Genomic DNA, 12,687 nt, shown 5'->3' on the forward strand with positions numbered 1-12,687 from the left:
TATATCCCGGTTCCCCGGGCATCCCCCGGTTCCCCGAACATCTCCCGGTCCCCCGGATCATCTCCCAGTTCCTCGGGCATCCTCCGGTCCCCCCGGCTCATCCCCCGGTTCCCCGGGCATCCTCCGGTTCCCTGAACATCTCCCGGTTCCGCGGGCATCCCCCGGTTCCCCGAACATCCCCCGGTCCCCCCGGGCATCCCCCGGTCCCCTCGGGCATCCCCCGGTCCCCCGAACATCCCCCGGTCCCCCCGGCTCATCCCCCGGTCCCCCTGGTCATTCCCCGGTTCCCCCGGATCATCCCCGGTCCCCCCGGCTCATCCCCCGGTCCCCCGGTCATCCCCCGGTCCCCCCGGTCATCCCCAGCCCGGCCCGGGGCTCCCTCTAGCGCCCAGCGGCGGCACAGCACGGGCGGACGCGCGGTCCGGGGCTGCGCACCCCGGTACCGAATCCCTCGCCCCGAAGCCGGCCCGGTCCCGGTCCCGGTCCCGAGTCCTGCCGCAAGCCCCGCGGCTCCCCCGCGGCTCGGACGCAAAGCGCTTTCCAGGGTGCTCCCAGGTGAGATCGAGGGGACGCCCGAAGCCCCGGAGGGACCCCCTGGGGCTGCCCCAGAGGGGTTTAGGCTCGTTCTGGGCCTCGAGAAGGTTCGGTGTTGGGTGGGTGGGTGAGACAGGCCACTTTCTGCCGGGGGGGTAGGGCCGGGGCGGCCTCACAGGCTCCACTGTCCCCTGGAGAGCCCTGTTCTGCTGGCACAGCACACAGTGGGGTCTGGCTCTGGTGCCATGTCCCCCCCTCGAACGCTCCTGCCCAGCCAGCTCTTGTCACAAGTGACACGGCCAACCTGCCCCTTCAGTCTAGCACGTGCGTTTTTAATGGAGACCCATAAATTCACAAATCAGAGTGAAGAAGCAGTGGGCTGTGTCCTGGCCCCACAAAAATGGATGGTTCTCCTGGCAGGGTTGCAGAGGGGAAGGCAGCAGCATGGGGAGCAAGGAAGGGTTTGGGTAGTTTTTGATCCCAGCATCTCATCCTTTCTTTGCTGCCCGGGGTCAGCAAAGCTCCTTCAGCAGCCATGGGCTCCAGCACGGGACGCACTGCTGCAGCTCAGACCAGCGAGGAAGAGAGGAGTGAGCCATGGCCTTCTGTCCAAGGGTCGAGGAAGCCTCTCCCTTTCACGTGAGACCCTGAAAGTGCCCTGTGAATAGTCCTCTTCTGAACAGAGCCTGTGCTAGAAGGACAGGCCATGGGTGTCAGCACAGTACTCCAGGTAGTCAAACGCCTTGATGGGGAACGTCACAGCGCTCCACTTCTTGTACCTCCTCTTCTCTGCCGGTGTCTCCACCACAAAGTTTTTGATGCAGAGGATAGGCAGCTTCACCTGCCGGTACAGCATCTCCATGCCCCAGTCCTGTGTGGGCAGGGAGGGGACAGTTAGACACCGCACACACAGCGTCCCCAGGCTGCAGGGCCACGCACACAGGGATGGGCGACTTCCTTGCTCCCAAGGCATGTCTCTCCTTTGCAGGCAGCCTGCGTCCATGTCCCTCAGCACACACGACACAGGCATGTGCAGCTGTGAGCCGGGGCACAAGGCACAGCCCTTCCTGTCCCTCCAGCTCTGACTGGGCTGCAGACACAGGGGGATGGTTGTGCTCACCTGGCTGCAGGCGCTGCAGGCAATACGGCAGCCAGGCTCCCAGTCCCTGAAAGTGCGCTGGAATTGTATTTTCACAGAGGAAACTCTGTAATACAGCCTGGAAGGAAGGGGACACCAACAGTAAGGATGATGGTCCAGGGGACACAAACAGGGCAGCACAGGTGCTCCCATAGTCAAACAAAGTTCCTGCAATCTCCCTGTACCAAGAGAAAGAGCTGGCAGCAGGCTGGTGCTACCCCTGCCCGCTCGCCCCTGCCCATGCAAGACTCCTACCTGAATTCGGGGTTGACGTTGACATGGTGCATGCCCTCCACTGTGCGGATGTCGCTGCCATGGCACACGGCCATGTTGCAGTTGACACAGTACAGGCGAACAGCATCTGGGTCGTGCAGCTGCCGCCGCTCACTGATCCTGGACTCCTTCATCAGCCAGCTGGCTACGGCCACCCGCTGCAGCTCCTGGATCTGTGGGGGACACAGCGGGGATAGGGGTCAGCACAGGGCTGCAGGCAAAGACAGATGGCAGATATGGCAAGATCCACTGAGGGATGCATCATCCCACAAGTGCAAGTGACAGGGCAGGACAGGCAGGGCAGGATGGGCACACACTGCCCCATGCCCCTCACACAACCCCATCTCAGGATCCGGTGCTGCCCTGGGGCAGAGAAGGCAGCCAAATGCAGGGTGCAGAGGTGGGCAGGAGCTGCCTGGCTCTGCCAGTGTCCATGGCAGCACCCAGCACCTACCTTTTGGTTGTACTCCTGCTCAGGCATGGCTTGCACTGCCTGAATCGCCCTCTTCATGAGCTCCACCCGGTCCTCGTTGAGCAGCTCTCGGGCCACCTCTCTGCTGTTGGCTTTGGCAAGGACAGAGTAGACACTGTTCTCAGCACGGGCACGGCCCCGGGCCTGCAGAGCAAGGTCCAAATGTTGCAGTCAGTAGAAGAGGGACACAGCCAACCCTTTCGTGCCACCCTGTGAGAACAGAGCCACTTCCACCCTCCCCTGCACCTTGTCAAGGAGATGTTCTGCCAGGGGCTGGGCTCATCCCCAAGGACATGCCTGCAGGGAAGGCAAGAGCCCCCATGTCCCACCCCCACGGCTTTGGGGGTTCCTGGCAGGGCCAGAGGGAGTCTGGGCAGCACCTGCATCATGGCGATCTCATTGGTCATCAGCCCATAGCGGACCACGATGTTGCACTCAGGGATGTCCAGGCCCTCCTCAGCCACACTGGTGGAGAAGAGCAGGTTGAGGGCTCCCTCACGGAACTGCTTGATCACATCCTGCTGCTCGTTCTGGGTAGACAGGGGGGTGATGCTTCAGCAGCTGTGTAGGGCTCTGAGGCCTGGGCAGCACCAGCAGCACCCCCAAAGTGTGCAGAGTGGGATCAATCCAGTTCCTGCCCACCCTCCACTCACCTGTGTCATGTGCCTGGTCTGGTTGCTGTAGCCAGCGCCAGTGAGGACGGTGGCCCTGATGTGCTGGAGCGTGGCCGTGGTCTGCAGCCAGCTGAGCAGGCTGTGAGCGCTCTGCCTTGTCTTGGTGAAGACGATGCCACGAGAAGCGCCCAGGGGCTCAAAGTGCTCACGCAGGATCCCCTCCAGCTTGCCCAGCCTGGGGTTCTCATAGCGCTGGTCCCCGGCAAGTGCCTGCAGCCTTGCCCTGTTCTCTGCACAGGTGAGAGGGGTGTCGGGGAGACTCCTTACACCCAAAATGCAGCCAGCATCACCCCCCTCCAGGCCCCTCTGTTACCCTCGAATGTGGCAATGAGGAACTGTTCAGTGGGGTCCTTCTCATCCCTCTCAGCGCTGTAGAACTGCTGGAGGCACTGGAAGGCGTCAATCATCCGCACGGTGTCATTGATCAGCAGAGCGTCATTGTACTTGCGCAGGTGCAGGGCGCACACCCGGGTCTTGCGACAAAACATCTCTGCAGCTGGTGGGGCCAGGGGACACGGCAGTCACAGCCTGCCCCGTGGCTCTGCACCGCCACACCTGCACTGCTGCACCCTCACCTCTCTTCTCCAGCTCCACGATGCGCTGCTCGTAAATCTGCGTGCCAAAGTCCCATGGGAGACCCGGCTTCTCCATGTACTGCTGGATCTGCACCATCATCTTCTTCAGCTGCTCACCAAAGGGGTCCTGGGAGCAGGGAGGGGCTCAGGATTTGGGAATCGTGGCTGGTTGCATGGCGGGACGCAGACAGTTGCAGGATCCCCCAGCACCAAAACTCTGGGTCAACCAATTTCTCACACTGGCCTGAGCAAAGCGGATGAAGGGACACAGCTCCTCACCCAGCAAAGCTTGAGGGTCTCATCTTCCACCCAGTGAGCAGCCCCATGGCTCTGAGCAGCCATACCTCACCTGCACTCGCTCCTGGCACAGGTCATACTGCTTCTTGGGTTGGGGGACATGGCTCTGCAGGTGCTGCGCCTCGTCCTGCACCGATGTGATCTTCTCAGTGTCTAGGTTGGCACAGATCTGAGAGGGAAAGATCCTGCTTCCACCCTAAGCCCAGCTGCCCAGGACAGTGCACTGCGTGGTGCTCACTGGCAACCTGATGAGTTTGGGGATGACTCCTCTGGTCTGCCCAGCACCCACACACCTGGACATCAACCCCCATCCCAAGGGACACCCTGCTGAACCCCAGGGGAAGCTGTGCTGAAGCAGGACAGGGGGCACAGGACACACCTGCAGGATGTGCTCTACGGCCTCCTCGAAGGACGTTGCCCCCCCAGTGCCAGGCGACGCCGTCAGCCCCAGAACCTGTGGCAGCTCCTGCTCCCTGCTGAGCTTGTGCTGGAGGTATCTCAGCATGATCTTGTTGTAGACGGCGTCCTTGTGCGTGTGGTGGCACTCGTCTATCACCAGCAGCGAGAAATCTGCTCCGGGACAGGGAGTGGAGCGGGGTGAGATGGGGCTCAGCTGGGGGCTCAGCCATGGCTGTGGGGCCAGCAGCGTATGTGGTCTGGTGCCCACCTGTCAGCTCCACGTGCATGTCCTCCTCCGTGCTGACCAGGGCGTTCTGCAGTATTTGGGCTGTGCAGATGATAACATCGTTCTCCTTCACCAGGCAGGCGAAGAAGGCTTTGTGGCTGGTGTCCCCACTGATGGATGCCACCTTGAAGGTGTCCTGCAGTGCCTGGAACTCCTTCTCGGTGTGCTGGTCCACCAGGTGCACCTGCGCCCACAGGACCACGCTCAGCACCGGCCAGGACCACCAGCCGTGGCTCCCGCGGTCCTGGGGCAGGGCAGCACCTTGTTGACAAGCACGGCCACCTTTCCGCCCGGCCGGCTCTGCAGGTGCCGCCGGCAGACGTGGACGGCCACGCGGGTCTTCCCGGCGCCCGTGGGCAGGCAAACGATGCTGTTGCGGCCGCGCAGGGCCGGGGCCGCCGCCTCTCGCTGGTACCCCCGGAGCTCCATTCCCCGCCGCTGCGCGTTCCGCATCTGCCGAAGGCGGAACCAGCCGGGAAACGAAACTGGAGGCGGCGCATCCTGCTGGTCCCGCAAGTGGGGGGGGCCGCAAGGGGGGGCCCCGCCGGCCGCGCTGGGGCCAACTGAGCCGAGCCGAGCCGAGCCGCCCGGCCCGGAAATCAGAACCGAAACCGAAACCGAGTGGAGCTCCCACAGCAACCCCCCCCGCACCCAGACGGCCCCTGCGCCCCGACCGGTCCGGGACCCCAGCGCAGCACTGAGCACCCCAACCAACCCTGCACCCCAGTTCTGCCCAGTGCACCCCAGCCCATCCACGGGGATCTTTACACTCTCCCCATCCCGAGTTGTTCCTATTCCCCTCCCCAACACAAACACCCTCCACAACATCCCAGGTTGTCCACCTGCCCACCACGCTGGGGTGAGCCCCACGGATGGAGCTGGGGCTGCACAAAGACATTTATTAAAAAAAAAAAAAAAAACAAACCAACGAAACACCAGTCAAGTGGAATGGGGGCGAGTGGGGGCAGGGAAAGGGGTGGGGGGCACAAGGAGGGGGGAGCAAGGAGGGAGACAAGCAGAGGTGTCTGCCAGCTGGAGCGGAGCAGGGGGAACAGAAGCCAGCACAGCACCTGGCAGCCACCCTCCCTGGCACCCGGAGGGGCAGGACTGGGGCTGGCAGCCCCCCACCCCCCCAGCTGGCAGCAGGGGCAGGCAGGGAGGATGTACAGACAGGGAAGGCAGACCTGACCCGGGGGAAGAGCTGACAGAGGCAGCAGGAACTGGGGGTGCAGGGCAGAGCCCCCCTGCCCAGCAGGACCCTGGCCCAGGAGCAGCACCGCTGCGGGCAGCCGCAGGGCTGACCCCGCCGTACATTCAGTGTGAGGGGTAGGGGCTGCCTGCACGTGGACGGAGCAGAAACCAAAGCACTTGTGTGCCCCTGCCCTGTCACAGGGAGCCAGGGCAGAAGGCACGATCCCAGGTAGGGGGGACGCACAGGGGTCAGGGGGCTCCCCCTCCCCAGGCAGAGGCAGGAGCTCAGTGCTGTCTCTGCCCTGGGCAGATCCTGATGAGGCAGCTCCAGCCTCACCCCCATTCCCTAGGAGAGGCAGCCAGAGCACCTCAGGGATAAAAGCACCAGCCCCCCCAGCCCCTGTGGTTCCCCAAGAAGGAAGGCCCAGCTCCCCAGGCTGCTCAGCAGCACCAATCCCTCCAGCAGCTCCTACCCACAGAGAGAGTGGGGCTGGATCCCACAGGTCCCTCCCATGGGAGGGCCAGTGGCCACAGCAGGTCCAAGCCAGCCCCCCTACTTGTCGATGAGCCCCCCCTCCTTGAGCTTGAAGTAGAAGAACTTCTCGAGGGTGTTGGCACACTTGCAGTAGTCGCTGTCGGGCGGGTTGTACTCGCGGCAGTTGGTGATGATGCGCTGCAGGTCGGCGATGAACAGCTTCTTGGTGACGTAGTAGCGGTTCTTCAGGCGCTCCGTCATGGTCTTCAGGTCTGGGGGTGGGGAACGGTCAGGGCCCCTCCCCAGGCCTCTGCACCACCCAGCCACTGAGCTGGACACCAACCACAGGTCCCAACTCATCCCTCTCTCACTCTGGGCTATCCTGAGGCTCCCACCACCCCAAACTTGAGTCCCCAGCACAGACCCCACAATGAATGGGGGGGTCCTCAGCCCTCTCTTCTGTAATCTTGTCCTGGGGGGGTGGACACAGCAACCTACCTATTGGGAAGCGGATGATTTCATAGTAGTCCGGTGCCTCTGACTTCTTCACTGGCTCCATGAAGGGCCACGCACTGGGGTGGGTCTGGGGAGAAGTGGGGGGCAGTTGGAGCAATGACCACACAACCCTTGTTCGCTCCAGCACTCAAGAGTCCTGCTCTCCCCACACCTGGGTCACCCCAGCAGGCCCCAAGGGCAAAGCCCTGTACAGCCCATCCCAAGGGAGGCAGCTCTGAGGGCTGTCAGGCAGACAGGCACCCTGGAGCAAGGGTCCTCTCCTGCCCACACCTTGATCTGGGCCAGGAGGTTCTTCAGCATGTTGTAGAGCTGGTCTGGGTCCTTCAGTTCCTTCCTGCAGGACAAAGCCAGTGCCCATCAGTCTCTCTCTCCATTCCAGGGCCTGGCCAATGCCAGGACTGAGGTACAGGCAGAGCTGAGCCCCTCGCCCTCATGCAGCACTCACCCCTTCTCCTTCCCCAGTGGTTTCCATCCTGTTTCTCCTGGAAGACAAGCGTCAGCGTCACCACATCTGCCCTGCAGCCATGGGGAGGGAGGACAGAGCCCTCCTGCCAGACCCCCTGCCAGGACTCACGGATGCCAGGGACGCTCTCGATGGGGATCTGCCGCACACCCTCCTTGAAGCAGGTCAGGCCTGGGTAGACTTTGCGGATCTGCGCCTGTTTCCTCTCAATCAGCTTCTTGATGATCTGCAGGGAAGAGGGGTTGGAAGGGGGCAGATGAGTGGGGACTGCATGATGCTCTGCCACACCGTGATGTGGGACCCCATAAATCCATTGTGCAGGGCCAGAGACAACCCCGGCCAGTGTCAAAGCCACCAGTGCCCCCTCTCTGCCCTGCAAGTCTACTCTCAGGGCCAGCACAGCCCCACACCTCTCCCCCACCTTCAGGGGGAGGCTGGCAGTGCTCACCCACCCTCCTGCCCACTCCTGGGCCGTACCTCCTTCTGCTTCTTGATGATGTGTGAAAGCTCAGTGTAGGGGATGCGGGGGTTCAGCTCACACTCCATCAGGGTCGCCCCCTCGTAGTCCTTGATGTATCCCAGGTAGCGGCTCTTGGGGACCTTGATGTCCTTGGAAAAGCCCTAGGAGAGAGGGGGTGGGTGGGAGGGGGCAGGTGTGCAGCAGAGCTGGGGGCAGCTCCCAGGGAAAGGAGCCCACCTGCTTTTTGAAGTAGCCAATGGCGTACTCGTCCGCATAGGTGAGGAAGTAGAGGATGTTGTGCTTGATGTGGTACTCCTTCAGGTGGTTCATCAGGTGTGTCCCATAGCCCTTGGGGAAGCACCGTGAGACAGGGACCCCCCCCAGGCAGCCCCAGTTGGGATTAACAACCCCCTCCCACCCATGGAAATGGCAGCTGGAAGATGTCCTGGAGCAACTACCACTGCTTGGGGCTGGTCAGTGCTGAGCAGGTCTGGCTGCCCAAGGGGCAGCTACACAGAGACCACCCTGCCCAGCTTTGAGGGGCACACGTGTGTGCCCTTCTCCCCGCTCTCACCTTCACTTGCTCGTTGGAGGTGACGGCACAGAAGACGATCTCCGTGAAGCCTTGGGTAGGGAACATGCGGAAGCAGATGCCCCCGATCACTCGGCCATCCTTGATCAGCGCCAGGGTCTTGTGCTTCCTGTGGGCAGCACAGCCGAGGGTGAGGGGAGCCCCCCGCACCGGCCCCCCCGCATCCCCCAGCCACGCACGGGTCAAAAACGAGGCGAGTGATGTACTCCTTGGGCATGCGGGGCAGCTGGTGTGAGAAGACATTCTGCAGCCCCACCAGCCACATCAGGATCTTCTTGTTGGATTTCTGCGAGAGCGAGTTGCCGATAACATGGAACTCGATGATGCCGCGGCGCTCCTCCAGCCGCGCCGTCTCATCCCGCGCCGCGTTGGCCGACAGCAGGCTGGTCTGGGGGCATGGGGGGGTCACTGTCCCTCTGTTGGGGGAGCCCCACTCCACCCTGGCACACTGGGGAAGCAGCTCTGTGGGCACTGGAGAGCACCAGAGCTGCCCCAGCATCCCCAGCCCGTACCTCAGGGCCCAGCATGGCAGCAGGGTCCGTGATGGTCAGCATGACCTCGTTCACCAGCTCCATGGGGATGTCTCCCATGACACGGATCCGCTTGGCATCCTCCAGCGTCAGGCTCTCAGGTAGCTTCCGCTTCTCCCCTGGGATGGGAGCAGAGCAGCACATCCAGTGCCGGGAGGGACCATGGACAGTTCCAGCTTTGTGGCGTGGGCTAATGTGACCTTACCTGGCAGGGGTTCCGGAGTGCTGGCGTCCAGGCTGGCGGCTGAGCTGCTGCTGCTGAGCTTCTTGCTGAAGAGAGGAGTGGTGGGCACGGCGACGGTGCTGACTGCAGCTGGAACAGACCCGTGGTGCCCATGACTGCTGGAAAGCGCCTCATCAAGCCATGGCAGCCCAGCTCACTTGCACCTTGATCCTTCATCCCACAGCCCCCAAACAGGGGGAGCTGCTTCCTGAAATACCTGGGCGAGACGCCAGCTGGGCACCCTCCGCAGCTGGCACCGTGAAATCAGCCTCCCAGATTGGAGAGTTCTCACCGTAGATCTCCTCCTCCAGCATGGAGAGGAACCTGGCAGGGAGTGGCACATCAGCATGCAAGCATCCCAAAGGAGGAGTCCCCTCAGTGCTCCAGCAGCCATCCCCACACTGGGCACCTACTTGGGGAAGTGGGTGAGGATCAGTGTCCGCTTCTCCGGCACCAGCTTGTCTTTCTCCACCCGGAACTTCTCCAGCAGCTGCCGGCGGGTCACCGTGAAGATGGACTTGAGGAGGCTGCGCCCGAAGACGTGGGTGGTCTCGTAGCGGGGCAGGCTGTCACAGCTCTGCGGCACGTGGCAGTAGCACAGCCACCTGTGGGACAGGAAGGGGCTGCGGTGACAAGGCTGGAACCAGAGACCCCAGAGCATGCATATCCCTCCTGGGACAACGCTGCCAGGAGCAGGAGCGAGAAGAGAAGGTGGACGAAGGGCATGGCTGACATTTAGAAGCACTGGCCCCACTGGGTGCCTGCTCTCCTAGTGGACCGACACTCTTGGAGAGCTGGGGAGAGTCCCAGGAGTGAGACCCCAGGGTGGCTGGCTAATTACCACCCCCTGCCCTCACCTGGTGTAGTTGACCTTGTAGGTGGCCACATCATCGTTCTGGGAGCGCTGACGGAACTGGGACGGCGTCTCCAGCTTCCAGTAGTTGAGGCACAGCAGGAACATCTTGGAGAGCTCATACATGGTCTGGCGCTCCTTGGGTGGCAAGTGGCTGAACTTGTACTGCACAAAATTCAGGACTCCCTGGGGAGAGGATGGAACATTGGGAGGGTGCCAGGGGCTGCTCTGAGTTCTTCCGTGCTGCCTCCCAGAGAGTGAGGGGACCATGGAAGAACAGCAGAACATACGATAAGTCATCAGGGCGGTGCACAAGCCTGACAGCAGCCTCACCTGCTCAATGTTTGGTTTCTCAAAGGGGGGGCTCCCCAGGGAGCCCTCGACCACAGGCTGGCTCATCTGCAGGATGCACTTCCGCAGCAGCTACAAAGACACCATTAGACATGGTCACCAGAGTCCCAGGAACTGGATGCTCCAGGAATGGTGGAGGTGGCTGACACTGCCATGGGGCTGCTCTGATTGCTACAACCAGGAAGGCACCGGGGTTGCCCTTGGAGGACACCCGTTCATCCCCTAAAACCATACCCCAAGGGAATTCAAGGCCAGGACAGAGGTCACTTCAGAAGAGGGTCAGTGTTTCAGATCTTTGGGCTGTGGGATGGTTCACAGCCCCAGCTTCAGCTCCAGCTCCAACAGAGCATGAACAGCGGGACAGCAGCCCCAGCTCCCCACAAGGACCAGAGACTCTGCACAAGTCCCACCGTGAGTGGGGCAGCGAGACATGCGCACCTTGAACAGGTAGAAATACACCTGCTTGGTGTCTGTGTCCTCCTCCTTGTGCACTGACATGAAGAGGTTCTCCACATCTACCACCATGCCCAGCAGACGGTTGATCTCGTCCTCCGAGACGTTCTCCAGGTGGGACACATGGTCCGCTGTGCCGGAGAGAAAGCCGCGGTGAGACCAGGGGATCAGCACTGCTCACCCTGCCCGTGAGGCCCCACAGGAGCTACCCAGTGCGTGGCCACAGCTCCGGCACGGTTCACTCAGGTTGGTCACCGGCTGCTGCAGGTCCATCCGAGGGGCTGTGGGGGGGTTTGGGTTCTTCCAGCCATTGCACTTGCAGGCGTCGTTGGCCTGGTATGAGGGACAGAAGTGGCCTTCGCAGTGGCTCACGTGCTGCCACGTGCTGAGGCTGCCACCTTCTCTGGTGAAACGATTTCCCTGGCTTCCACCTGCCCCTTTTCACCCACCCCAGCTTTTCTCAGCCCCCATCCTGCATCACCCGCCATCCCAACACTCTCCCGTGCAGCCCCAGAACCTCGCAGCCCCTGCTCAGGGACATCCCTGCACCTCCCTGCAGCACTCTCTTCCTGCAGCCCCTGCCTGCGAACAGCCCAAAACCCCCGTCCTGCACCCCATGTACATCCCAGCACCCAATCCTGCATCCTTTGTCCATGCATTCCTTGCACTCATCCTCCTGCACCCGCTAAGTTCCCCTCCTACACCCATAAGCGTCCTTGCAACTCCCTCCTGCATTCCCCACTCAGGTCAGCACCCCTATCCTTCATCCCCCACCCAGCACAGCCCTGAACCTCCACTCCTGTATCCCCCGCACCCCCTCCACGCCCGTCCTTGCATTCCCCACCCATGCACAGCCTTGAACCCCACCTCCCGCCCTCCCTCCTGTGTGCCCCACCTTGCAAGCCGAGAAGACCCCCAGCTTCTCCAGCTTCTTCCCGCGAGGGAACCCCCGCACCTGCGCCTTGCGCTGGCTCGCCCGCTGCTGCTGGCTCAGCCCGGGCCGTGCCGGGTCGCTGGATCCCGCTCCTCCAGCCGTCACCCCGCTCGCCCCCGCCGCCACCGCCGTTCCCGTGCCCGGGCCAGGCGGGGGCCGCCCGGGCTGCGCGGCCTCCGGCTCCGCCATGCCGGGCCCGGCGTGCGCCCCGCGCTCACTGCGCCTGCGCGCCGGGAACGCCGGGATCCGTAGTCGGCTGCGGCGGGGGAGGGGGGGTCGGTGCTCCCGGGACGGCGCTCCCGGGGCCGGTTCGCGTCACCCGCTGTCCTGAACGGGAGCAGAGCCCCCACTCGGGACTGCGCGTGCCGTGAACCGTCCAGCGAGGATCGAGGTCCGGTCATGACGACCCACCGCGACAGCCCCTCACGGGGCGGTGCCGAGCCGTCGGTGCCCGGAGGAGCCCTGCCGCCCCTCCGGTAACCGGTACCGCGCCCGGTCCGGCGCCGCACGGCGCGCTCGGCACTCCGCGGAGCCCCGCAAATATGGAGCATGGCCACGCCCTCTTCTCCAAATGCGGTGTGTGTCCCGCCCTCCGCCTTCCCACCGCCGGCACGGGGTGCGGCCGAGCGCCCGGCACGGAGCCTGGCCGCGCCTCCTGACCGGTACCAGCGAACCGGGTCCGCCCGCTGGCCATTTATGAGAGGCCGCGCCCACTTTCACCGGGGGGTGCGGCTTAGAGGCGGGCGGGGGCGCGGAGCTGCGGGCAGCGCCTGGAAGGTGCCAGCACTTGCCCGGGGGGACAGCACGGGGGACGCGGGCACCGCACGGGAGTGTCCCAGCACCAGCCCAAAGATGGGAGTCAGGTGTCCGAAGGCTACCCTGGGGGATGCTCAGGAGCTCCCGGGGATTCTCAGTGCTGCACATGGCCTGGAGCCCCTCGCCCAACCTACTCTGCCAGGGCAGAGCTGGGGAGAGGTGCCAGGGACATGCCCTGTGCC

General features: G+C 63.3%; 2 protein-coding genes across 2 annotated transcripts; both read right to left on the minus strand.

Annotated features, from left to right (window-relative positions):
- Positions 1-845: 845 nt before the first annotated feature.
- On the minus strand, positions 846-5,290 carry DHX58 (DExH-box helicase 58). Its single transcript, XM_039565905.1, has 12 exons — positions 4,910-5,290; positions 4,631-4,832; positions 4,343-4,533; positions 4,016-4,132; positions 3,667-3,793; positions 3,405-3,587; positions 3,071-3,321; positions 2,798-2,947; positions 2,400-2,561; positions 1,928-2,118; positions 1,655-1,751; positions 846-1,405 (listed from the first exon to the last, which is right to left on the minus strand). The coding sequence occupies exons 1-12, from the start codon at positions 5,099-5,101 to the stop codon at positions 1,226-1,228; spliced, it is 2,043 nt and encodes a 680-aa protein (XP_039421839.1). The 5' UTR covers positions 5,102-5,290; the 3' UTR covers positions 846-1,225.
- Positions 5,291-5,477: 187 nt separating this feature from the next.
- Positions 5,478-11,965, minus strand: KAT2A (lysine acetyltransferase 2A). Its single transcript, XM_039565906.1, has 18 exons — positions 11,651-11,965; positions 10,965-11,088; positions 10,741-10,886; positions 10,285-10,374; positions 9,956-10,137; positions 9,512-9,703; positions 9,316-9,422; positions 9,081-9,188; positions 8,858-8,994; positions 8,525-8,733; positions 8,328-8,454; positions 7,991-8,101; positions 7,771-7,914; positions 7,405-7,519; positions 7,276-7,312; positions 7,101-7,164; positions 6,813-6,897; positions 5,478-6,586 (listed from the first exon to the last, which is right to left on the minus strand). The coding sequence occupies exons 1-18, from the start codon at positions 11,876-11,878 to the stop codon at positions 6,393-6,395; spliced, it is 2,400 nt and encodes a 799-aa protein (XP_039421840.1). The 5' UTR covers positions 11,879-11,965; the 3' UTR covers positions 5,478-6,392.
- Between the last annotated feature and the right edge of the window lie 722 nt (positions 11,966-12,687).

This window comes from Corvus cornix, chromosome 27, assembly GCF_000738735.6.
Source record: "Corvus cornix cornix isolate S_Up_H32 chromosome 27, ASM73873v5, whole genome shotgun sequence".
Classification (NCBI taxonomy): domain Eukaryota; kingdom Metazoa; phylum Chordata; class Aves; order Passeriformes; family Corvidae; genus Corvus; species Corvus cornix.